Here is a 26,011-nt window from a genome sequence, read left to right on the forward strand (position 1 = left end):
AAACATCTGCCTCTAGCCAGCAATACTGCAAGACCAAACCATACCGTGACCTTTTGACTGATAATAATACACTGTCTAGATGGCAGTTACTGGGTATAAGTTCCTTTGTCAGAGAAAATGGTTAGTTGGAAAAAGCCCCTAGCCCTGGCCTTGTTTATAAATACTTGAGGTGTTGCAGCTTCACTGAAAAGATGTTAAAAGAAAAGACAACTATAATTAATCTTTTAGAGAAAACTGGTGCTCGTGACCAGAAAGCATAGGCTTATTTTTAATTACTGGCAGGTTGCTCTTATTTCCTTTCCTTTCACCCTCAAACCAAACCTTGTGGAATCCTCTGCAGGACATTTACGGAAAGTCCTGTGCTTAATCCATCTCAGTCTGCTCACATAAATACACTAATCTGGGCACACCATGGGCCATTTTAATGTCTCTAATATAATATGGACTTGCCTCCATGTCTGCCACTTTCCACTCCTCTGTGCTGTAGTCACAGTCAGTGGGTATTTGCTACAACAGATTAGACAAGGAGCCTACCTGAACACCAGTATTTATTTTATGTATTTTCCACACCGTGCCAGGCTCAATCATGGTTTTGATTAACTCAGTGTCACTTGCATTGTCAGAAACTACAACTCCCAGCATTATCGCAAGTTGTGAAAAAGTCACAGTTCACGCTCCTTTAATGCAATACTCATGTAAACTTTGTATTTCATTTTATTATTGTTATTTTAATTTCGGACTTTCAGAAATAGACGCGATATGAGTGAACATTTAAACCTGTGAGCTTGGTTAAATAGTTCTTGTAAAATATTACGAAACAAGGGGTTTTACGTCCTCCTCACATTTTCCATGTGCGTCATCCACTGGTTTTTTTTTTTTTTTTTTTTTTTTTTGTAGCCGGCTCTATAAATACAAGTAGAGCAGTACAGTACGACAGTATGTTTGTACGAAGAAGTTAATACCAGCTACGCGATTCTATTTGAAGACCACTTCCTAATTCTACAATAAGGTAGGTCGACCACTTAGAATATGACTATTGTTTTATAGATAAATATACATTTAAGGTATTTTTCTGATGTGTTCGAAAGTTATAGAGCATGTGGAAGTTACTTGTTTAAAATGGTTAGTCATATTTTTTTTTTGTGATAATGTAGCTACTCCATTTCCTCAGAGTAGTCGCTACATAAACTATTTTTTTAATCGTAAATTTTCACGAATTCAGGGTTTATTTGTACTCCCTGTACTGTAGTAGGTGTATATAAAGGGCTCACAGATGAAGATGATGCTTGTCAAACCGAGTGAAAACTGACCAGAGCCTTCATCGTTGTTTTATAAAAAGTGTAGACTTTAGTTGACGTATTTTAAAAACAAATGAAAGTAACATTAAATACAGTACACTAATCTATAGCCTATGTCACACTTTTATTTTTTACTACAACATTTGTTTTATGTTCGTGGGTTAATTTTAAACAATGATATCGCTGATCTCTTCATAACAAAGGGAAAGTCGCCACAGTGAGTTTGCGAGATTAAATCGCAATATAACACAAACCTCCCAAATTTCTACAGTTGCGCATTTCATCTTCAGGAAGTCGCTTGACCTCGACTCTGGACCCCTAGTAGAGCAGTGTGACCCAACTATATATGTTTTACATTTTGGGTACCGATTAAAGTGAAGAGTGTTTTTTTTCTTTTTTTCTTCTTCTTCAATGTAGGGTAAACGGAATAGTTTAACATGGCTTTGAAGGGTAGACTGAAAAATACTTCATCAGCTGCAGTTAGCCCTGCTCTAATAAAAATGCAAGAAACATATCATTCTTCAGACACATGCACTGATGGATACAGCCAATGTCTGAGTGAACATTCAGGCCAAGTCATACTGTGTTTGCGTCACCTTTCTTGGAAGCAGCAATTATAACGGCTTCATTTCCTTAATGATTGTGCAGTGTCATTACAGTACTTTGTCATGGCCGTTTATCGGAATTGTTCATAGTATAGTTGTTTCAAGTGAGGTGTGCAATGAGGAAATGATATTACAAGGTTGCTGGTTTTTATTGTCCTGTAAGGTCCAGCAGAGTGTGTGTGTGTTTATATATATATATATATATATATATATATATATATATATATATATATATATATATATATATATATATAATGGAGAGAGAGCAACAGTTCGAATCGAATTGATTGCCAAGGTCCTTTCGTAATGTATTTTAAGGAGGTTTACCTGGTACATTACAACATCGGGCTGTTTTGTGTTATGTTTTTTTTCATGGAAACAAGTCACTGTGTTTGCGTCACATTTCTTGGCAGCAACAATTATAACTGCTTCATTTCCTTAATGATTGTGCTGTGTCATTACAGTACTTTGTCATTGCCGTTTATCGGAATTGATCCTAGTACAGCAGCAGGGTAGTTTCCCTCATTGCACACCTCACTTGCATCAACCGGAATTGTGTGGTGGGGGGGGGGGGGGGTGAGGTGGGGGGTGGGGGGGTATGGGGGGGGCGGGGGGAGGGGGGTAAGGGAGTGGTCCAATAATATATTAGATTCACTCTGTACTTGTGTTTTTGCATGTTTAGAGGGATTTTTTTTTTGTGTTACAGCGATCATGTCTTCCATTGTATCTGCTTACCCAGATGACAGTCAGACATCAAAGTTCTGGCAGAAATCGAAGGAGTCTCCATTTGTTCCAGTTGGTATGTTGTGTTTATTAATTTATTAAAGCGTTCAGCAGTGCTGTAGATGGTCACAGTTGCATGTTAAGAATATACATTTGTTTATAATTTCTTCAGGCAGACTGGGAAGGAACAATGCTTTGTCATGTGTACTTATACTTCTCACTAATGTGTTATATATAGACTCAATAGTTAGGTTCTTGGCAGAAGTGGTACATTCAAATTAGTAAATCATTCGAAATTGCGTGTGCAGCCTTGTCATATTTCAGTATGCCCTTCCTGGTGGTGTATATTGGCCAAAATGTCTTCTACAAGAAACATGTAGTTCATGGGCCACACATCTAGAACAGATAGGTTCTGGGGATTGTGCTACAAATAAATTAGGGTAACCCAAAGCATTTGTTTACCTGATGTGGGTTGTGTTTATTATTATTATTATTATTAATAATAATAATAATAATAATAATAATAATAATAATAATAACAATAATAATAATAATAATAATCTGCATGTACAGCTTGTTCTATTTGTTGTTTATCTTTATTTTTAAGGCATGGCAGGTTTTGCTGGGATCGTAGCTTTAGGCCTGTACAAGATGAAGACTCGAGGAAACACTAAAATGTCTGTCCATCTTATCCACATGCGTGTGGCAGCTCAGGGATTTGTTGTTGGAGCAATGACTATTGGTAAGTAGCAAAGCCTGTGCATCCTTGTCAGATTTGGTATGTCCCTTATGGTGGTCTATACTGGCCAAATGGCTTCTATAGAAAACTGTTACTGCATGAGGACCCACATCTCTCAAATAGAACTGTGGTAGTGACGCTTGCTCTGGTCCTACATTAGCAATGCCAAAGCAGATCTGGATGGTTTAATTGTCAAATTATTAACAAATTGATGTACAGTACTTGAATGATTACTCAGACGATCAATCACATTGATCCTAGTTTGCTCTATAATTGTTTGCCAATTTAACATTTTCAGGAATATTTATCTCAAGAAGTAACATATTCTTACTCATATTCATATTCTTATTTTCTTATTCATATTCTTTGAGCTAATATATATATATATATATATATATATATATATATATATATATATATATATATATATATATTGGAAATGGATACAAATACCATATTATACTGTCTCGGTTTATTACATACATGTGATTTGCAGATAAAACAAGAAACATTTTAATACATTTCTTCTTCATATTTCAGGAGTTGTTTACTCAATGTATAGAGACTTCTACTTGAAGCCGCGAGAGCAAGCAAAAGCCCTGCTGGAGAAATGAGTCTGTTTGAACGTTTTTAGCAATTTATGTTTTTTATTTTAAACTCAAATATAGTATATAGTGTTTGTTAAAATATCATTAAAAAAAACAAACATGACATACAGCATTTATCATGGGCCTTCGGGTGAGTTTGTTATACATCAGCTGCTCACCGCCTATGATGTTAACACCATATGTCATGTTTTTTTATGACCTATATGTTTATGGACTGAATGCTTACATCAATAGGAAAATACTGTGTGTGTATATGTAAAAAATAATATATAAATATATTTATATACTATACAAATTCCTACATCATGACGTTCACTGGTTGGCAGCTTCATTTAAAAACAAACAAGCACAATCCGACAGAAAATAAAGACACAGACTTTGAACCAAACAATGATAAGAGCTCAAAAAGTGATGTTCAGACCAATTACAATTAGAACTGAAGATGCTTTTAAAAGAGAACACAAATACAAGGCAGACACCTGTAAACCTCACACATTTGTGTTCAGTGAGCGAAATAACACAAAATATCCATTATGCATGTTTATATGAGTTTTAATAGAAAACCATCCCGCATGATCATTTCACTCAGTATAGGTTTTGCCAGAAAATATCACACCTGGACTACTCGTGCATTACTGCCCCAAACCAACTCGAGACATATAATATTGTGTGATAATGTATTCTGACCCATACATGATTGCACTGAAGACTATTGTGGTCTGTGCTATTTGTTTTAATAATGCTAAACTTGTTATTGCAGTGGTGATTTTAAACTAAATATAGAGGAGATACTGTAGGGTCTATGTGGGTAAATGGGACCATGCCAGTTTTATACAGTACATTTCAGTTATGTCCTTGACACCTAATGGCTGTTTTTACAGTAATACCAACAGGATAAATGAGTGCTTCTTTTATTAAAACTACAACCTTTTTCTCTACGTCTGCTAACTCATAAATAATGAATAGGGAGCTTTACATACTGACATTCTGTGCAGTGCCTTTTATGATAGCTAATGTGTAATCTTCCTCAATGTGCTATAGTTAGAACAATGCTTACCTGATATTACATACTTTCATTTCAAAACCTTTTTTGTATGTTTTTAATCAAATATATTATGCCCGAGGAAGATGCATTGTAGATGAACCAGTGTGAGGGAACCCGCATGTCATTTCTCTTTCTAATTGTCTCTGAAAGTGTGACACTGTTTTAAATACTGTGCTGTAAAATGTGTTACAATTGTATATATGGTGCTCTGTATACATTGTTTTAGTTCACGTTCTTGTGCTCATGTTGTATGTTCTGCATTCCTATGAAACAATGGTAACAAGTTAAATATTAACATTAAATTAGTCTATTTATTTGCACAGTAAAGTTATGAGATACTTTAAGGTTATATATGTTTGTTGTCTGTTTTTTTTTTCTTCTAAACTGTATATCTGTATTGTCTTCTCTGTCATACAAAAAACTAAACTTCTATTAATGTATGTCAAATAAAATCTTAATTATGATTGTTTGGAAATTCAAGTTCTATTTTAATTTGAACATGCATTTCTGGAAAATTGTCATAGAGACAAGACTGCATCTGTATGTGCATGACAGTTAGCCTAAGTTGTCTTGAGAAATGTTCATCCAGTTATGTTCAAACTAACTGGAGTCATCATTGTTAAGGTTTCCCCCATATTGCAAATGCATTTCACAAAAGTGACACCTGCACCTGAACTAATTCATTAGAATTTGATGAAACTGCATGGACATTTGTTATTAGAGGTGGGTGAGGTTTACATACCGTTTTACAGAAGGGGGCAGTGTTATCAGGTCAAACGGATAAATGGATTATTTAAGACAATGATTTGTAAAACAAGAACAGATGTGAAATCAACCAAAGAAAACCGTGACTTCCTTCAGTGTGGGCAAGGACTGTTTTTAGTTAAATTGTGGGCACTATAGTTTCAATTATGTGCAGATTTGGAATGTCTGGTTAAAATTGCCACCCAGACAGTGACTGTCTATAAATGTATAAAAACAAAGGTTGAAGAATATGACCTTATGTGGTTTTACTTGTGAATGTCAATTTGTTGGTGGTTTTATTAACTGATTTTAACATAACATTTCTCATATTTATATTTTAAATCTGTTATCATCCAAGGGAAACTAAGGAATTTATACAGACTAAAAAAATATGCATAAGAATATTTCTGAGCAGTTACAAATTTCTTAACTTAGAATCTTATATAATTGTTTTGTTTGTCTGTCAAGCCACTGTTAATAAAGATATTTGCATTCCGTAATAGTTTTCTAGAAGTACCAGGTACAAGAAAAAAACAGCTGATATCTTTAAAAAACAAAATAAGCACAAAAGACACTATAGTTCAGGACCCAAAACCATCTGACCTCTGGAGATCAAAATGAGCTGTAGTCAGTGGCAGGCCTACGATATGACATGATTTGTAAGAACATGATAGGGCAATATTTTCAGAATTCCTGTCACTTCATAAAGGAAAATGTTATTCCTCATGGGCCAAAACAAACAAAAAAAAAACTTGAATGACTATGTTCTTGTTTATACCCTGGACAATTACACACAGTGGTGCTTTCTTTGTGGTATTTTGCACCCCTTGTGGTTAAATAAGGGACCATAATAACAATAGAAAAAAAAAAAAAAAAAACACCTCAAGCTTAAGCACTTGTCATTTCCCAGTTACTGTTGTCATGAAAATACTAGGGTGTACTTGGGAATATGATGGAGTGTAAGCTCAGGAAAAAAAACAAAACAAAACAACAAAACAAACCCAAAGCATAAAAAATGTAACTGAACATCTGTGTCTCCCTATTCATATATTCAATGCATGTTAAGTGTTCAGTGGCTACCTCTAATCAAGTTGAGTGTATTTCTCGCACACTCTATTCTTTGTCACTCAAAAAGCACAAGATAAGTCATTAAATGTAATTTAAAAAAAATTGATATTAACGAATTTAATCTATTTATGATTCTGTTGTGGTTTAGAATCACTTGTCATTGAGCGCTACAAAATTATAAGTGTAGTTGCCGCCAATAGGTTCCAATGGGGACATAACTTATAATGCTTTTGTGCCTAAGTATCATTATAAGTGTCAATTAAAACACTCAATTGCTTTCATTTTGAATTTTGCAGTATTGTAGCACCAAACCCATTGCAGAATAATATATGTATGCAAGTAACACACTGCATTAAAAAGTGCAATAGAAGTCAATTACAGTGAGGGTCTCACTTTAGAACTTACAGCAGGGACCCTGTTTTAAACCCACCTCAATGAATTGCCTTATTTTAAAATGTTTCCTATGTTGTTTGCTTTAGAATAGCAGTCAAGCCCTGCAATGGATTGTGATGATGAGGGGGGTAAACCAGAGCCCGAGGCAGCAGTTCCAGGCCTTACAAGAGCAGTATATGGAGAAGCAGAAAGATGAACTGCAGCCATCAGAGAGCTTCTGCAAGCAGGGAGGCAGACCACTTCAGCGCTGAGGATGACCTCAAGCTCCTGGAGCGGGACAGGGAACCTGCTGGTGGCCTTAGCACAAAGTGGGTGGAGTAGCAACTGTTACATTCATAACTTGATTTGTAATCACCCAATGCAGGAGAATTCCAAAATGTAAACAGAAACTCATACCAGTTTACAGGGGTTTGATCAGTGGTACTCAAAGCTGAGCCCGTGCGTAAAACTGCCTGCAAGATGCCATGGCAACTGACATAATATGTAATCTGGATGTAGTAGTAGGGGAGCCATTACAATGCACTACTCTATACAATATTTTGTGAACATGTAATGTATTATTTTTTTACTTTTTAAAATTGATAGTTAAATGTAATTAGATTAAAAGTATCATACTCTCGACCACATGATAAATACACATATGTGCCCGTGCAAAAAAAGCTTTGAGGACCACTAGGTTAGAGGCTGCTACAGGAGCTATACTAGATTTCAGTTAGAATGGTAAACAATGTTTTATTTATTTTATTTTTTTATAATTTTGCTGACAAGGAAAATGTGTTCTGTAACTCCATGTCCTAAAATTGATTAGGGTTTTAATGCATGGATTTCCAGGATATTAGAGGATGAACAGCTTCAGGACCAGCTGAGGGAGGTGCAAGATGAGAACAGCAGGCTTTACAAACTCCTCAGTGAGAGGGACTTTGAAATGAAACACCTGAAGAAGAAACGAGAGGAGGACAGGCTTGCTTTAGCAGGTTTGCAGCTCATAATGTCTTGTTTATATTACATTAAGTAGTTCTGCACTTGCGGTTTGGCATCTGAGGAATGCTTTTACCATGTGCCATTCCCTATCCCTTCTATGGAGACCTTTACTAAAATTATATTTAAGGAATTTTGTAAATAAAAGTAAATTAACCACAAGGTAGGCCAGACAACCAAAGTAAAGCAGCGATTACCTTTCAACATAGCACAGATAGGCATGACTTGCCTTTGTTTAGTAGATTCCCTAAAAATCCATAGAAACCAACTGTGCACTTGTACAAAATCAACCCACCCACCTTGAGAAAGGGCATCAGACTATTGTTGATGCCAGTTGTGGCCAGCTTACATTAAACATATTTAATTCAATCTGCATTGAATAATTGACTGTATTGTGAGAATGTAGAAATCGGGATTGGGCTAGTCAGGGAAACCCGTGAATAGCTGAACTACTGTAATGGACAGCATCATTGTAGTATACTGTGCTGCTTTGTGAGACGCAGATAAGAAAAAGGGAAGAAGAGCATTTAGAAATGAGTTATTAAAGTACTGTATTGTGCTTGTCTGTCAGGTACCTCTGGCATGGAAGGTGACGTGGCAGCCACTAAAATAGTGGAGCTGTCCAAGAGAAACCGGGAGCTGACAGTGGAGATGGAACGAGAGAAAGCCAAGGTGAAACTACATAGCAACATATTATACTGTCTCGGTTTATTACATACATGTGATTTGCAGATAAAACAAGAAACATTTTAATACATTTCTTCTTCATATTTCAGGAGTTGTTTACTCAATGTATAGAGAATTCTACTTGAAGCCGCGAGAGCAAGCAAAAGCCCTGCTGGAGAAATGAGTCTGTTTGAACGTTTTTAGCAATTTATGTTTTTTATTTTAAACTCAATTATAGTATATAGTGTTTGTTAAAATATCATTCAAAAAAACAAACATGACATACAGCATTTATCATGGGCCTTCGGGTGAGTTTGTTATACATCAGCTGCTCACCGCCTATGATGTTAACACCATATGTCATGTTTTTTTATGACCTATATGTTTATGGCCTGAATGCTTACATCAATAGGAAAATACTGTGTGTGTATATGTAAAAAATAATATATAAATATATTTATATACTATACAAATTCCTACATCATGACGTTCACTGGTTGGCAGCTTCATTTAAAAACAAACAAGCACAATCTGACAGAAAATAAAGACACAGACTTTGAACCAAACAATGACAAGAGCTCAATAAGTGATGTTCAGACCAATTCCAATTAGAACTGAAGATGCTTTTAAAAGAGAACACAAATACAAGGCAGACACCTGTAAACCTCACACATTTGTGTTCAGTGAGCGAAATAACACAACACAAAATATGCATTATGCATGTTTATATGAGTTTTAATAGAAAACCATCCCCCATGATCATTTCACTCAGTATAGGTTTTGCCAGAAAAGGTGAACAGGTTGAAGGACCTAGAAAAAGAGGCAGGTTTATTTTGTTAAAAGAAACCGTTGAAGAGTTCCTTTTTCATTTAGGACGTGTAATATATTAAAAAGAGATTCAAAATAGTTTAAGAAAGGTATAAAGATGAATTGACCCCATCCTTAATACTTATTTTCTGTTATTTTGCTAATAGACAGTATAATCACATTTGTATAATGAGACATTTATTGTTGGAACCTCATGTCGATTCTGATATGGTCACCATGGTGAAAATGACATTTGAATGCAAAATCCTTATTTGTGCTTCAACTGGACCAACAGTGCTACTTGAACTATGTTTACGAGAATATTTGGATTACAATCACTTATTTTCAGGAAAGACCAACCTACAGTAATTACAAATCTTTCTAAATGGATTTTTTTTGTTAAGCCACAATAGTAAACAATGATTTACTAAAGTTCCTAGGCGAAGCATTTTCCAGCTTCTCTGATTTTTTTCTCCAAAGAAGATTTTTTAAAAATGTGTTCATTTGGTTTCTAGTTGTGTCAGTGATTTTGAACTACAGTAGAATCAGAGTTTAACTATACGCAGAGGATCATTAAACAGAATAGTGTCAAAAAAATCTATGTGGTGTGTAAAGTAAACTATCTGTTCTATGTAGCTGCAAGCTGCATTGTCTGGCATTGGTGGAAAAGAGACATGAACCATGCAGTTTGCCTCAAGGACTACAGGGGACCTGATGGTAAGCTTCAGGATTTTCAGCTGTAACTTGTATATTAAGTGAAAATACCACACAAGGTATCACATAAGAGAAAGTGGTGTGGTCTTAAGATATATCATCCATAACTAACATATCAGGAGGAAATAGACCCCATTGGGGCTGGCAGGGGTTAGCCACCCTAGCTGGCAGTATCCAGCTCTGTGTTTTCAAATGGAACAGGATGCTGGAGACACCTGCCCAAGGCTTCTAAGAAATGAAAGAGAAAAATACCCCTAGAGTCTGCAAGAGCAGGGCCGTAAGATGACTCAAGGTTTGACAACATGGTTAACGACTTAGGAAAGGAAACGGATATGAGAATGGGGAGTACTTTGCAAAGGACTAGATTAAGATCTGCAGTTAGCAAAGACAGGGTTGTGTTTGAGGCTGGAGCAAAGTGACAGCAGTTAGGGGTTTGAAGATTCATCAAGGGAGAATGAAATGCTTAAGGGAGAAGGGACAAATGCCAATATTTGGGAACCCGAAATATGGAACATTCAGTATTCTAAACATCTGTAACCAAGGGCTCTCTGGCTGACAGTAGCACAGGCAATTTCAAATGAAAAATATTTGGTATACTGAACAAAAGGACTGAGGAAGTATAAGAGTGTCTTTTATTGAGCACTTTGCTTTTGCCCACCCAAAGCGCTCATGAGAAAACACTCTTACACCTGAAGAGACAGGGTCAACTGTACATGGCAACTTCTGTAATAGTTAATTTCATGATGTCCATTTAATTGGTAATTTAAATGGCTGCGAATTATGCAATTTACAGTGTATTACGCTGTATAGAGGTTTCACCTTTAGTTCTTCATTACACCTGTAAATATGAAGAGGATTATGGCAGTTAAAAGGACTATCGGTTACATGTTTGCAATCCTTAGGTGCGGGATCTGAAGTCAAGGCTCTCAGTGTAGGCAGGTGCCAGCTCTCACCGTGGTGGAGGAGATGCTGGGTCAGGGGGCACTGCAGAGAAACCTCAGCCACATTCGCACCATTGAGAGAGAGAGGAAGGAAACCTCAGAGGTGCGCTTGAAAAACAATCATAAAAAAAAAAAAAAAATAGTTTTACCCATAAATTAATCATAGAATAGAACTATTGGTTTCATCAGAAAATACATTTAGATATTTTTTTTTATTCTGAATATATTTTCCGGCTCTGGTTACCAAACCACATGCCCACAGCTGTGTTCCACAGCATCATTGTGAGTAGCCCCACAGCTGACCCACATTTGTTGCTGTGAAAAGTGTTTTGATGGCTTGTATGCAAGCACATGCTGTTTGTTGTAGTTAGTCGGTTAATAAACATGACTGGGTTATTAAAATTGCCTGAATTTATAATTGAAGTGTACCTTCAGAAGTCTAATTGAGTATAATTGATTTATGCAATAATTATTGCATTTATAGTGTACTATGTTAAAAAATAGTATGCAGTTTAGGAATTGAATATACTGTATGGTATGTATGTTTTTAAGGGATGTATTTTATTCATTTTATGTATTGCCTGATTGTCCACAATCATTGAACTATTGTTGTTGTTCCCAGGGCAGTATTATAAATTAGTCTTAAATTAGATGAGTGATGATTACTTGGGACTTGTGTTATGCAATTTGTTTTCCATTCACAGAAACTAACCTTTGACTACAAAGTTCTACAGAAAGAGCATGAGGAGTTAAAAGAAAAAAATGGAGGGCTCCAAAGTCAGAAACAAAGCGCTGTGCAGTGAGGTGAAATCTCTGAAGGGTCAGATCTCCACCCTCCTGGAGAAGGGCAAACATGACGACGAGCTTGTAGATGCTTTACTGGTACAAGTGTTTTCAGAGATTTTTTTAAAACTTTAATATCTGATCAGACAAAAGGAGTGATCGCAGTGGAAAGAGATCCTCTGACCGGTAGGGACAATGAAATGTGTAGGGAAATGTTTACTTTTATTTTGTTACCACACACTTTCTCATGCTGTTTTCAACTTTGCTATTTTAATGTCCTTTTAGTGTATGTTTATATTTTATTATTCCTTTTAGCTTTGTATCATGTGTCTGTCTGTTATTCTGTCAGCTAGCTATATAAATTTAAATCCCAAGTACCAACAAAGCATGTGATTAGCACACCTGCAATTTCTGCATACTTAGGCTGCCTGTTTAAATTCAGGGACGGCTGTGTTTCTTTCATGTCTCCATATGCCCAATATCATTTTAGTATAATAATCACAATAAATGTAACCATATTTAGTTGCCTTATCTTTTTCTCCAATCTTGCAGTACCATTTCCAACCTGGGCACACACTTGTTGAATCAGTAGCTGCTCACTCCTCTTCAGGAGGCAGCTCAGGAGAAACGTTAGTTAAACAATATCAGCTAGATTTTTTAGTCACTTTAGTTTATTTAAAAATAATAATATATATTATACATTTGAAATAAAACATATTGCAGCTGAGGAAAAGTAAATCAGTCCACATGCCACTATTAGGTTAAATGACAGATGTTAAACATGCATTGGAAAGTTGTTGTGAATATTCTTCATTCATTTTGATAAATCTGGCATGCCTGACTTCTGTTGTTATTTAAACTTTATTACAGTGTAATTGCTGCTAATAAACTCATGGAGCTGATACACATACACTTACAGGTTATTTATAAACACATATGCACAGCTAACCATGAATCAGGTTTTCTCATTGACTGTTGTCCATATAAAAGCATGGGAGCACACAGGCAAATAAGAGCTGGGGGATTCTGTGAATGTTATATGTGCGGTGTACATATTTTTGGCAATGCATCACTAGCTGAACTGTTGACCATGGCTTGTGTGTCAGAGTGGAGGAGGCCAAGGAAGAGAGTCTGGAGGCTGAACAGAAGCTCCAGGGAGAGCTCCGGAGAGCTGTGATTCTGGAGCAGCAGCTTGAAAAGGCAAAGCTAGATTCAGGAAAAGGGCAAGGCAATCAAAAAGACAGCAACAGAAACAAAGCAGGTACAAGTGAAAGCTATTACTTTTCATGCAGCTCTTCATTGAATCTTTATACTGTACTTTATCTTGCCATACTTACTGTAACAGATGAAAGGATGGAAGATAATAATGGTTTATAATAACTGCCGAACAATTTTTTCAGTGGGCTCATCCAGCAGATATAACCGGCCGGGTAATACGGGAGACACATGCTCATTAACACCAGCAACAGAGCATGACCCCAGTGCGAGCTGTCAAGCATGACCCCAGCGCGAGCTGTCAAGCATGACCCCAGCGCGAGCTGTCAAGCATGACCCCAGCGCGAGCTGTCAAGCATGACCCCAGCGCGAGCTGTCAAGCATGACCCCAGCGCGAGCTGTCAAGCATGACCCCAGTGCGAGCTGTCAAGCATGACCCCAGCGCGAGCTGTCAAGCATGGGATAGTGTATGATAAATGAGAATGTAATGCCCAGGTTTTTCTGCAGGCTCTGAGGCAGCACAAGCAGGCCAAGAGCAGTTAGCTACAGCCAAACCAGACCACACACAGGGATACCTACATAGATACAGCTGAAACAAAATAACCAACAGTATGCATTTAGATATTTGCTGGGCATCTTGACAAGGTGTCCATGGACTCATTAAATGATAGGATCTTTAAGTTACAGAACCTGCTGGTTTGGGTTTTTTGGAGTACAAGCTGTAATAATTCTGTTGTAGTTTTAAGAATTATAATAATTCTCTCAGTTTACATGTTTTTCTTTTAAAACTGAAGTTATTTTAAAGTAAAACAGATATAAAAGGACTGAAACAGATCCACAACATTGCTTTTGAAATGTTTCAATAACTTTTTTCCAGTAACTGTGGTTGTATATGTTGTGCTACTTGTAAGGCTTTTTAAAGTCCTGACCTTGTGGCACATTAGCTTGGCACGTGGTGTGAAATACATCCATGCCAGGTAGTAACTGGCTTTTCATAACTCAGAGTGCAGCTGTGACTTTGGATGGATGATAAAACCTTTTAAGTTGTTTCTGCTTAAAAAGCTGTTTTGAGCATATGTACAAACCATAATCAAACCAATTAAAACTGGTTCTAAAACCACTCACTTTTGCTAAAAATGATGCACTGTAACTTTAGATGAGCGTCATTGAACACTTACTAAACACACCTGTAAAGGAGGGCCAACTTTGTTCATTGGTGGTAGGTGGTAGGCGATTTCCACTTCTTCTAGGTGGAGTTCCACTCCCAGTGGGCAGTAATTTGCAAAGTATATTAATGCTTGTAAGGTATTTTATGGCATGGAATCCATCCACCTGCCGAGACCTGTAATTTTACTTGTAGCTCAGAATACCATCAGCTGAGACCTGTGATCACTGGTGTATTACATTTGATTCGCTCTGTTCCTGTATGAACCCTTTTGATTAAAATTTAACTGAAGAAGACTGGATTATTATTTTTAAGAAGCAAAATAACCTTACACTAATAGTACAGGTATGTCCCTGCAGATCTTACAGGGATAGAGCATTGTTACTGTATGTTATAAGTAGAGCTTCTGTCAAGAGTTTTCCACCGACTTTTCTACTGTCCTTTAAAAATTAAATTGATCGCTGTTAAGTCTTCTGTGTATCTCAACCACAACTGAGAAACGTGTTAACAGTAAAATTGATTAAATTTACAGGTTTTTTCTATCAAACAACTGGGCTTTTAAATCATAAATCTTACTTTTTCATATCAAAGCAGAAGCGATTCCTCTTTATTAATGTAAATACAGTCATGCAGAATAATTGGAATATATTTTGTCCAGCAGAACAATTTTTCATTATAGCTTTAATAAAGATGAGTCACTTATTAATGAAGAGGTTAAATTAATCACAATGTACTATTTCTCTAAGGATATGTGCATTTAACATAGTGTGGAACTGGGATAGGTGAGTCAGCATTTTGCTAAATGTAACATCTTCCCTAACATGTAACAGAGACAACACCCATACCTTCCCCCACAAACAGCTTGTGATTTATGGTTCCCTTGGAACACAAGTAAATGTTCTACTGCACGTAGACAACAAGTCTTCTCCTTTGATCCTTATCTTGTCACTGGTATACATACATAAAGCAGGTCTACTTCTCTGATTATTATCTTGTCTGTGCACTGATATAAAAGGTTGTAACTTGTGATTTTGTGTCAGAGAACTAACTGCAGACCACCTGTATTACTTCTCTCCAGAATTCTGTACAATAAACTTCGCTGTTACATCTACACACTCAAAGGCTGGTTTTATTTCTTCTGGGTCCCTACATGAACATGTTGCAATCTGCTTGTTAATCAAAAATTAAGGCTCAGACAATTTGTTTCACAGAAAAAACCTGTAAATTCAATCAATTTTACTATTAACACATTTCTCAGTTGTGATTGAGATTCACGAATGGCTTAACAGGTATCAATTCAATTGTTAAAAGGAGAGTAGAAAAGTCGAGGTAAAGCACCGGAAATCAGAAGCCCTAGTTATAAGGACACTGGGGACTTCTTGTTCTTCAAATCCATCATTAAAATGTCTGTAGAAACTCTAATGTAATTTTTTTTTTACAGATTGTATTTAAGGGAGATGTAAGTCCTGGGTGTAAAGTACATTTACTATAATGTTAAGCTTTCTTCTCAATCATATTATTAATCCCATTGGAACCCATTTCCAGTGGCCGCAACGCGTCTGCATGAATCCGCTTCATTGTTTTTTTATAATCAAAAATTATGATATTATAATAAATATATACGCTTAACAGCAGATAACTGGTGAGTACTTGACTTTTTACAACATTCTGTATATTTACTTGAGGTTACAGCACACCATCAATACAAGAACATTGCTCTTTTAGCATGCTCCTATTTTTTCAATTATTTTTTCAACCCATTAGCAGCACCTACACCTTTAGTTTCGCTGAGAGTGTAGATCTCACACTCAAACTGCAAATGACAAAGCATTCTAAACATTAAAATCACAACAGGTTCTATATAAACAGATTAAGTACATTAGTCTGTTTTACTTTTTTTTTTAATTGTATTTAGATTTAATAATCTTATAACAAGTGTTCAGTGGTTACCTAGAATCAAGTTGAGAGTTCACTTTCTCTTGTATAAGATCTGACTCGCTTCACTCACGAGCATGACAAAGCGCAAGAAATACACTCTCAACTTGATTAGAGGAAGCCACCAAACACTCAAACACACAGCAAATATAATTTACACTTTATATCTCAATTTTCTAATTATTATTATTACAATTTTTATTTTTTATTTCAGCAGTTCACTACATAATTGTACTGCAATAACCTCTTATCCCACTTATAAAATATAAACAGATTGCACATACTGCATTGTATACAGTTTTCCCTTTTGTCCACTTTAAACTAAAATATACATTTAATTTAAATATATAAAATTATTATTTTTTATTTATTTTATTTTAATTATTAAGTCAGATATTAACTTACAACTTTTACTGTACATGCAGTTTCTACACCCCAGCTACTGCTGGGAACCAGACCCCCTGTTTCAAGGGGATTCAGCAGTAATACAGGCTGCTACTCTGTGTGGGATTTTATTTTTTAAATAAAGACTAATCGTATTTAAATAACCTATACAGTAATTTGGTAAGAGAACATGGAAACACATTTTGAAAAGGTGGAACCAATTTTTGAAAAACACAAAACAGCATTCTGATTGGTCTGTTGTGTTGGCAGTAACAAAGGTCCTTGGAATACCACACAATGGGCATAACATATGTGACCACTGTGTAACGGAAATAACACTGCACCAAATACATCTCTACTGTATATAAAACTTAAGGTGCTATCATTATTGAGAACCATCCATCTAGGGTTTTCACACTAAATTTAAAAACAGCGTTACCTGTTACAACAGATCTGCCACACTATACATGGCTAGTATAGACCACTACTTTTTTTTTCTTTTTAAATCCAGTTCCCTTCTGGTTACTTGAATCTCAGTACAATTTTTCATTTTCTTCAGCTTTCAATTCATTCTTCAGAGAAACTGAGTTTATTGCAGTGGTCCCGGAATATATTTTGTAATGCCTTCCTGCAGTATTTAACAAGTGGGGAGATCTCCTCAGCACCCCCGTTGATTCCAGTCTGGGAATTCGCCTAGTCTCCTATTCTCTTTCTGTATGTACTGGTAACATGACTATGGAGACATAAACACACATTTACATTCTTAATTACACTAGCTATCTTTTATCAACTCTCTCACTTATAGTTTTACCTCTGAATTAGCTACTTGAAAGAGCAACTAGGTATGGGTGTGAAACATCAGTTATCTTAACTAATATATTATTTTTGTTTCACTATGTATCAGTTTCAGCCATCACATCCTGCCCTCAGAATCATGCTAGCTAACCTCCATGTGTAATCATGCAAATACATAATGGGATCGCACACAGGCTTGCATGGGGGACTATTTTGGAAAATAGTTTTTGCACAGGTTTTAGAAATATACAGTACACTCTAGGCTTCAAAGTGATATTTGATCAATGTTAGTGTCACAACTCACCATACTGATGTATACTAAAGAATATTTATAAACATATCAAGCCCCCACTCCTTGCATTTACAGGTACACATTTCTTCAACCATGGAGATACTAATTTATTTTCTCAAAAAAGAGCATGTACCCATGTATAAGCCTATGCCCCTATTTGCACACCTATGGTACATTTGGTACACTGGAGTGTATTCATTAACCTGTCCCCGTGCAACAGCTAACCCATTTGTTCTATGTGATATTTCTTACTAATGCTATGATAGTAGCGCTATTGAAAAAAATCCACTTGACCCTGTCCTTTTTTATTCTGATGCAGGCTCAGAGTGCCACGACAAAATAATACACTACATAACTGATTTTTAATACTCAGAACAAGTTGCTCTTAAAGAGTAAGTAGCGGGGTTCCCAAAAATAGTGTTACACGTCCCCACGTGCTGCTACAACTGTTTAAATAAAATACCTGTCATTTTTCTTTTCATTGTTAACATCCTGACAACATTTTACACTTTAAAGTCTGTTTCAAAGCTCTTTTCAACATGTCCGCTCTAGTACTCTGATACTGTAAGGATTATTCCCCACATTGTCAAACTGGTAACTCTGCAATAACAATCCATAATGTGGTACGGAATAGAAAAGGGATTTATTTTATTTTATTTTATTTATTTATTTTAAAAATCGCTCTTCCTGCAGTAAGGACAGATCTCAAACCCCAGTGCAGTACAGCGGACATTTTGAAAAGAGCTTTGAACCAGACATTAAAGTTATAAGTGTAAAACATTGTCAGGATGTTAATAATGAAAAGAAAAAATGACAGTTACATTATTTAAACAGTTGTAGCAACACATGGGGAATGTATAACGATATATATTGAGGCTTAACTGTGCATCTTGTTTGTGCTACAAGAAAAATTATACAATCAAATCAATAAACTTGCCTCCAGTGCAGTTAATAAAAAATCATATATCCCTCCAATGCCACAGGGGTCCATCATGTCTCTGATGAGATGGAGTTCAGCCCCCAAGTGCTGAATCCTGCAAAGTTAAAGGCTAGCTGGTACATGAATCTGAATTTAATTGAGAAAATATACAAATACGTACAAATTGTGAAGTAACATTTAGCTGAATGTATTATTAAGCTTAGGGTTGTATCAAGTGTACAAAGAGTTTACCATTTCCAAGCATTGGTCTCCATTATATCTACGCTGGATAGGATATACATCCCCAGCTGGAGATAATACTAAAACTACTACTATGACTACGACAACTACTATGAACTAATATTATTAAAAAGCAAGTGAGTGTTGAGTGACTACAGTAGCAAAAATGCAGAAGCACAGTAATTATTGCCAGTTTTCTTGGTGATTTTGTGATGTGGCCCAATGTCCCTAAGTGTCTTAGACAAGGCCATTAGAACTGAGCCACCCAGTATTAAGGACTCTTCCACGGATATACCTTGCTCTGGACACCACGTAAATGAGCAGAGGCAGCAGGTCGTCCATGGGCAGTTTGTACTCCCTGCCCAGCACCCAGGACACAGTCTTCTCAATCTCTTCAAACGTCCTGAACAGAGTGTCCATTTTTTCCAGAGGGTCTGCTGTAGTGCTATCACAAAAAAAGGTCTACTATTTGGTTTTTACATAAGGAGTAAAAAAAAACATGTTTGTATAGATGTTTATATTTGTCACCTCTTTGGAGGGTGAATAGTTGACAAGGCCATGGGAATTAAAACTACAACTGGCCTCTGATATCTTGCTCAGGTATTCCAGCATGTATACAGGCTGTCAGTTGTAGGCACCAGCATTTTCAAATAAATAAGAGCTTGTGCCGGGAAAACTAATCCTAAATAATTTATTTTATTTAAGCAGTCTTTTACCTTACTTTCTGGAAGCACTCGATTGCTGAATGGAAGCACTGATTGTTCACAAAGGAATATCTCTAGGAATGAAACAAAGACACTGTTTTTCTTGTCCTTGAAGTCTTGGTAAAAATCCTAAATTTGAAATTGTATGTGTCTTCTAAAGCAGGGGTTCTCAACCGGGGGTCCTCAAACCCCTAGGGGGTCTTGAGGAGGGTTTTAAGAGGTCTTCCAAAAATGAACCACAGTGTTATTTTCCCTGCATGGTTATCAGGGATGTAGTGCTGCCGGAGCGCCGCTCTGGCACCTGTCAATACATTCAAGGCGGAGCTCAGACCCATAAAGATCCATATAAAAATATGAGGATTCAGTTTTCTAAATGTTTTAATATTATGATTGATTTACTCTTTAATTAAATTTGTTTCGCATTTTTCTCCATTTGAAAAAAAAAAATCCAAAAATATTACTTGTACTTTATGTATTAGGCGTATTTGATAGCAGCAAAGTAGTGTAACTAGGAAGTGTAGCCAGGGAAAAAGGTTTTACGTCCACCACTTGTGTAATACGGTGTTAGTTAGTGTCATGCTCGTTTGCCGCCCTCTGGAGCAGCACACAGGAATGTCCCCTAGAAAGTGACCTGAGGGCATCAGATGATTCTTAATGGTTAGGTTTAGGGTTAGGTATTGGGTTTGAGGTTAGGTTTTAGGGCAGGGGTTGCTTAAGGTTAGGGTTGGGGTTGGGTTAGGGACAGGGTTGCTTGATTTCATAGAGTTGCCGAGCTCTGGAAGTGAAAGATGGGAGTAAATGGCAAATGCTCTAGAATCATCTGATGCCCTCAGGATACTTTCTAGGGGATATTCACTGCCCCTCTGGGGCTTACAAATGTATAGGTGAAATTAAAACAGAAATTAGTAAGCAATGGCAGCGAAACAAAAAAGTACAACCGCTTTTTTCAGTAAGACACACAAGGAAACCACAGAGGAGAAAGAAATAGCTAACTCTAGCAATACGGGAAAGCTGACGTCCAACGACCTGACGTACAATTTCCAATGCAGCGGCTTCAACATCTACAGCCTGTGACACTGGGCCTGATGCAACAGGTCTGTACTGTACCCGTGTGACGATGTGCGCACAGAGGAAATGTGGAAGAGGAAAAGAGACATATCCGTGGATAGACTGCAAAAATGGAAAACTTGGCTGTAACGTGTGTTGCAGATTTATCACTCTACGTCCAGGCCCTGGACAACAGCGCCCTCTGCGGGCAGACATAAATCAGTGCACCCCAGTGGTGTTTCAAATAAAGTTCGGTCTCCTCCTGTGTGTCAGTGAATTGCCCACTACCCTCTCACAGTCTGCAAAACAGATTTTCTTCGAAACAGTTTATTTTGGATTTGGCTCTTATGTACGACACGTTGAATGAACTGGCCTTGCTCTAAAAAAGTTTACAAAAACGCACGACAACAATCGTGTATGCAGACAAACCGATACATCGCAGCATACGCTTTTTAGATTAAATGAAAGAACGACCAGGGACAAAAACTCTTGAAGCTGCAACTTCAGAGGGAAGATTTGGGACTGTTTTGCTAACGAGCAACAGCAAGATTAGAATCATGTTCTTACAAGTCTCGTTAATAATTTAAAACATCGAATGTTCATTATGTAATTGAATCCAGCTATGCTTCTCTGATCGACCAGGTTCGAGTTCTTGACCGTGACTGTACTGGCCAGCTGAAATGCCTCCAGGGTATGGAGAATCAGACATAACTTCAACTGCAATCTACTTCTGTAATCAACGCATTCAGGAATTACGTGGATGAAGCTGGACAACGCGTCCCCCAGAAATTACTACCTCTACTTAATTGTACAAAAGTAATTCCAAGCAGCACTGTGGTTAAAAACTGCAGAACATAAACATTTAAAGCCCTGAAGTTATACAAAAATAAATAAACATGCGACTAACAAAACGCTAAAGTGCTTTAATGTATTTTTCCTGCTCATACTACTACTTGGTAAATATTTGGCTTCAAATTGTTTTAAATGATCTGCTGCAGTAATGATTGTAGCATTTTTTAAATTTATTTTGGATACTCATTTTAAAATGTAGGTCTAATTTGACTCGCTTGACAGTACTACCGGTTTAGATAAGCAGGTCATATAAACCCGTCCCGGATGCCTGTGTCTACTAATCAGTGAGTAGAGCCCAGTTATTGGCTGTTGTCAAGTGTCATTCAATAAATCCTGTCCAGTTCATGATGAGTTTTTTTTTTATTTGAAACAAGCTAGTAATTGCATCAGTAAACTGTAGAGGTACATATAACTTCATTTCAGTACACAAAACAGACCAGATTTCACGGTGCAGAATCAATTTTTCAGGTCAAACGGATAGGGACCTGTGACGGGGTACACCCCGCGCCTGTGTGCAGATGTTATTTGGTATTTTTATTTGTTTATTGTTGTTATTATTGTTTACAGCCTGGATGGGGTTTTATGTAATTAGACATAGTTTCACAGTGCATTGATCGGCTGCGTGACAATGAGTTTGCTATACAACTCGATGAATCCACAGACATTTCTAAATGGCCCATTTACTCGCCTGTGTTCGGTATGTGTGGAATAAGGGAATAAAGGAAGACTTTGTTTTGCAAGGAGCTCAAGACAACAACAAAGTCAGATGATATTTTCAAACTGTCAGATGATTTTATGACTTTAGCAGAAGTCAGCTGGACTAACTGCATTGGGGTCTGCACTGCTGGAGCCGCAGCAATGACCGGAAAGCATTCTAGTGTTGTGCAAAAAATAAAAACCGTTGCACCTCGCGCTATTTGGACACATTCCTTTTTATACCACGAGAGGCACTTGCTGCGAAAGCTATTGAACCAGGTCTTCACAGTGTTCTGAACACAGCGGTAACACTCGTTAATTTTATTAAATCCAGCAGGTGTTTTGCTGCACTTTGTGAGGAAGTGGGCGCAGAGCACCTTTTCTTGTTAATGTATACAGATGGCTTACTCGAGGCAGATTGCTTACCCATATATTTACTCTCAAGGAAGAGTCACATACCAGGGATGTGCAATTTTTGAAGAAAAAAAAAAAAAAAAAGTTGTCCAAGGGACAAAATACTAGAAGAATCTACTTGCCCTTCTTAAGAATATAAAACTTGTAGGATTTTGGTTTTATGAAAAGGGCTTGTAACCTGGAGGTCTCCGGTTCAAATCCCACCTCAGCCACTGACTCATTGTATGACCCTGAGCAAGTCACTTAACCTCCTTGTGCTCCGTCTTTCAGGTGAGATGTAATTGTAAGTAACTCTGCAGCTGATTCATAGTTCACACACCCTAGTCTCTGTAAATTGCGTTGGATTAAGGCGTCTGCTAAATAAACAAATAATAATAATAATAAGTGAACACAATCAATGAATTAGTGATTAACAGGGGCAGATCTAGCCTTGGAGCTTGACAGGTTCACTAAATTCTTCAAGATACACAAAAGGTTCCCGATGACCCCAGCTCTCCTCAACAAATGGATAACATACTTTAAGGAAACGTTCCTTTCAGTGCAGTTAATAAGCAATACTTGAGAGTTATTCAAATATAAAAATAGCTTCTGCCTATTTTTTTCCCCACTCTCTCTGAATCCAACTCCTGATGTATTGTGTTTTAGTTTGTTGCATCACAGATATGAAATCACTGCCAACTATTACTGCTGCTTTGTGGAATTCAGATTTTTCTTGACGTTCTTTCAGTTTTGGAACTGAACCCCAGGTTTTTAAAGGATTTGTGTAACCTGTCCAGTTTCTCTGCAGTTTTTACTGTTTTTCTACCAAAATCCAATATTTACAGTAGGCGCCATCAAATTCTGCAAAGACAAAATATATTTTTCTCTTTTGTTTATTTCTATTGTGTGTGTGTGTGTGTGTATATATATATATATATATATATATATATATATATATATATATATATATATATATATAATTTTTTTAAACGGTACATTTACAGCAATTTTTCCTCATCTAACATCTTGTCCCATGATGTTACTATCACTATTATCTGCTGTATTATTGAATTGTGTTTTGTCACACTTGTACTTTGCTTGAACAAAAGTTATTGTATTTCTTGCTCTTATTGTATTACTTGTATTGTAACACTTGAAATGTATTTGCTTACGATTGTAAGTCGCCCTGGATAAGGGCGTCTGCTAAGAAATAAATAAATAATAATAATAATAATAATAATAATAATGATGGACAACTGGAACACTGCTGCAGGGTGATTTTGCTTTCATACCCTGATAATTTTTTTTTTTGGGGGGGGGGGGGAGAGGCAACATTCTTTCCCTGCACTGCTCTCGCTGAGTACTCACTACTATTGTATGAAACCGTATTCTTAGCCTTAACATCGATGAAAACAAAGTACCGAGCCAGGATGAACACTGACCGTGACATACGTGTGTGCTTGGTGAAGATACCACCACATCTTGACAGAACTGTTGCGCAGCACCAGCAACAAGTTTCACATTGAGTGAGTAAAAAAAAAAATATATATATATGCATATGTATCGGATGGAAATAAGACTCCCATTGCATAGCAGTTTGATCAATTCTTGGTTTAAGTTTAATAAGACAAACCTTAACTTGTTCACACTGGGGCTAATCAAGCTTGTTGTAAAACCCGGAATAGGTGAAACTGCTATGAAATAGAAATATGAGTTTTACTTACATCTCTGATGTATGTATGTGTATATACAATAATTAATGTATATGGTGGGCCGTGGAATTTTTATAGGGGGGAGTGGGAGCAAAAAGGTTGAGAACCCCTGTTCTAAAGCTATGCCAAGTTTCAGGCAGGAATACACCTGCAAATATGATCATTAACTGCATCCCTGACTATCGCTCAGAACAACTCAAAGATGGCAAACAAAATGTCAAGGCAGCACAAGTGCGCTTTTTTGGCAGCGTGCCAAAACCAAGCAAGTCAAAATGTGTGAATTCCTGCTTGTCAATTATTTGTATTGCTTATGTCAACTATTTATTTATTTAAATAATAAAAATGTTGTTTTAACTCAAAGAGTTGTCTTGACTGAAAAATGCTCAGTAATTTCCTTTATGGTCTTACCTGGTTTGCAGTCAGGTGAAGGTTCTTTAGTGGCCATAAATGCCTGAGAAAAACAAAACAAAACAACAAAAAAAAAAAAAAAGATTCATAGAACCTAGAAAGACTTCAAGGAACAAAAATATATACAGTTAACCACTTCTTTTTTTGTCTTCCTGAAAATACCAGCATGCAGAAAAAACACTGTTCCACCGTGAAATACTGCAATATGTTTTACAATTACTAGATGGCAGTAAAACACAAAATCTACAGGGACTGGAGTGTTTACAGTTCTCAAAATTACACACACACTCTAGTTTTGTTTTACAGTTTATTTTACCACAATAAGATTTCCTTTTTTAGAACCACAGTCAAATATCTTTACCCCCAAGACAACATATAAAGGGCTGTATTCACAGAACTGTTATTAAAGGACTGGTTTTTGAAGAATGTCTATACAGATTTATTTAGGTCAAAAAGTGCTTTGAAGATCTAGAACAAATTAACAAACCCACTCTAAAACAAGTAAGTAATTTGATGGAATTAATCTTCACTGGCTTAAAAAACAACCATTAAAATATGGAATGTAGTGAACCCACTTACTTCTGTACATCGAGAAACTCCAGCAGTTCAGCGTCCGACAGCAAGTCGAGGTGCACGATGCCCTGCCAGTAGAGGGCATCGTCCTTCTCATGGTACAGCATATAGAGCATGGAGAGCTCGGGGTAGAACTTGGGCAAGATCAGCGGAAGCACCAGAGTGTAACAGTTCATTTCATCCCTGTAGAGAACAACCCGGAACAATGGGTCAAACTGCATTGTACTGAAGACAGGGCAAATAAATAAATAAATAAACACCAGCTATATCATTGGATGAAGAGCCATTACTGGAAGCCAGGATATCTCGGATTTAATAAGATGAAGAAATGTGTTTAAATTGTTTTTCAATCCTTTGTGAATTTGTTTCCCTTGTAAAACGTTAATTATATTTGTGCAGTCTTGGATATGGTGGAATGTAAATTGTGATTATACACAATTTAGAAGGGAAAGGCTTTGACAAAGTTAATAGATATTTATTTATTTAAATACCTTGTCTTTCTGTCTTTACACTCCTTGTTGAATGACTCAGGGAGGTAATCCCTGAAAAAGACATTTTTAAAAAATTTC

At 36.6% G+C, this 26,011-nt stretch overlaps 3 protein-coding genes and 1 non-coding gene across 6 annotated transcripts in view; 3 read left to right on the plus strand and 1 right to left on the minus strand.

Annotated features, from left to right (window-relative positions):
- The first annotated feature begins 878 nt into the window (after window positions 1-878).
- On the plus strand, window positions 879-5,482 carry LOC117435333 (HIG1 domain family member 1A, mitochondrial-like). The gene is made up of 4 exons (XM_034058411.3): window positions 879-1,009; window positions 2,610-2,702; window positions 3,234-3,368; window positions 3,906-5,482. Exons 2-4 carry the CDS (start codon window positions 2,615-2,617, stop codon window positions 3,977-3,979), a joined length of 297 nt encoding a protein of 98 aa, XP_033914302.1. The 5' UTR covers window positions 879-1,009; window positions 2,610-2,614; the 3' UTR covers window positions 3,980-5,482.
- LOC117395085 (small nucleolar RNA SNORA5) lies at window positions 2,930-3,062 on the plus strand. Its single transcript, XR_004543462.2, has one exon. It is a non-coding gene; the product is annotated as a small nucleolar RNA SNORA5 (small nucleolar RNA).
- A 125-nt stretch (window positions 5,483-5,607) lies between the features above and the next one.
- On the plus strand, window positions 5,608-9,591 carry LOC117435637 (coiled-coil domain-containing protein 13-like). The gene is made up of 3 exons (XM_034058960.2): window positions 5,608-7,531; window positions 8,055-8,197; window positions 8,773-9,591. The coding sequence occupies exons 1-3, from the start codon at window positions 7,416-7,418 to the stop codon at window positions 8,952-8,954; spliced, it is 441 nt and encodes a 146-aa protein (XP_033914851.2). The 5' UTR covers window positions 5,608-7,415; the 3' UTR covers window positions 8,955-9,591.
- A 4,052-nt stretch (window positions 9,592-13,643) lies between these two features.
- LOC117394937 (ALS2 C-terminal-like protein) overlaps window positions 13,644-26,011 on the minus strand; it is a 38,099-nt gene continuing 25,731 nt past the window's right edge. The window contains exons 22-28 of one of the 3 annotated variants that reach the window (XM_059017791.1): window positions 25,934-25,984; window positions 25,449-25,625; window positions 24,870-24,912; window positions 19,774-19,833; window positions 19,353-19,519; window positions 18,836-18,932; window positions 13,644-17,544 (exon numbers count right to left, since the gene is read on the minus strand). In XM_059017791.1, the coding sequence (XP_058873774.1) occupies window positions 17,470-17,544; window positions 18,836-18,932; window positions 19,353-19,519; window positions 19,774-19,833; window positions 24,870-24,912; window positions 25,449-25,625; window positions 25,934-25,984 (670 nt within the window). In that variant the 3' untranslated portion in view covers window positions 13,644-17,469. Of the gene's footprint in view, window positions 17,545-18,835; window positions 18,933-19,352; window positions 19,520-19,773; window positions 19,836-24,869; window positions 24,913-25,448; window positions 25,626-25,933; window positions 25,985-26,011 lie in introns of those variants that run through there. The other 2 variants (XM_033993701.3, XR_009320335.1) reach the window with 2 other exon arrangements.

Source organism: Acipenser ruthenus, chromosome 3 (genome assembly GCF_902713425.1).
Source record: "Acipenser ruthenus chromosome 3, fAciRut3.2 maternal haplotype, whole genome shotgun sequence".
Lineage (NCBI taxonomy): Eukaryota > Metazoa > Chordata > Actinopteri > Acipenseriformes > Acipenseridae > Acipenser > Acipenser ruthenus.

Bases quoted from the DNA above. Each gene is read 5' to 3' on its own strand.
- LOC117435333 (XM_034058411.3), top strand. From the start codon at position 2,615: ATGTCTTCCATTGTATCTGCTTACCCAGATGACAGTCAGACATCAAAG. The intron at 2,703-3,233 runs GTATGTTGTGTT...TTTATTTTTAAG, and splicing joins GTCTCCATTTGTTCCAGTTG to GCATGGCAGGTTTTGCTGGG. The intron at 3,369-3,905 runs GTAAGTAGCAAA...TTCATATTTCAG, and splicing joins TGTTGGAGCAATGACTATTG to GAGTTGTTTACTCAATGTAT.
- LOC117435637 (XM_034058960.2), top strand. From the start codon at position 7,416: ATGAACTGCAGCCATCAGAGAGCTTCTGCAAGCAGGGAGGCAGACCAC. The intron at 7,532-8,054 runs GTGGGTGGAGTA...ATGGATTTCCAG, and splicing joins GCTGGTGGCCTTAGCACAAA to GATATTAGAGGATGAACAGC. The intron at 8,198-8,772 runs GTTTGCAGCTCA...CTTGTCTGTCAG, and splicing joins GGACAGGCTTGCTTTAGCAG to GTACCTCTGGCATGGAAGGT.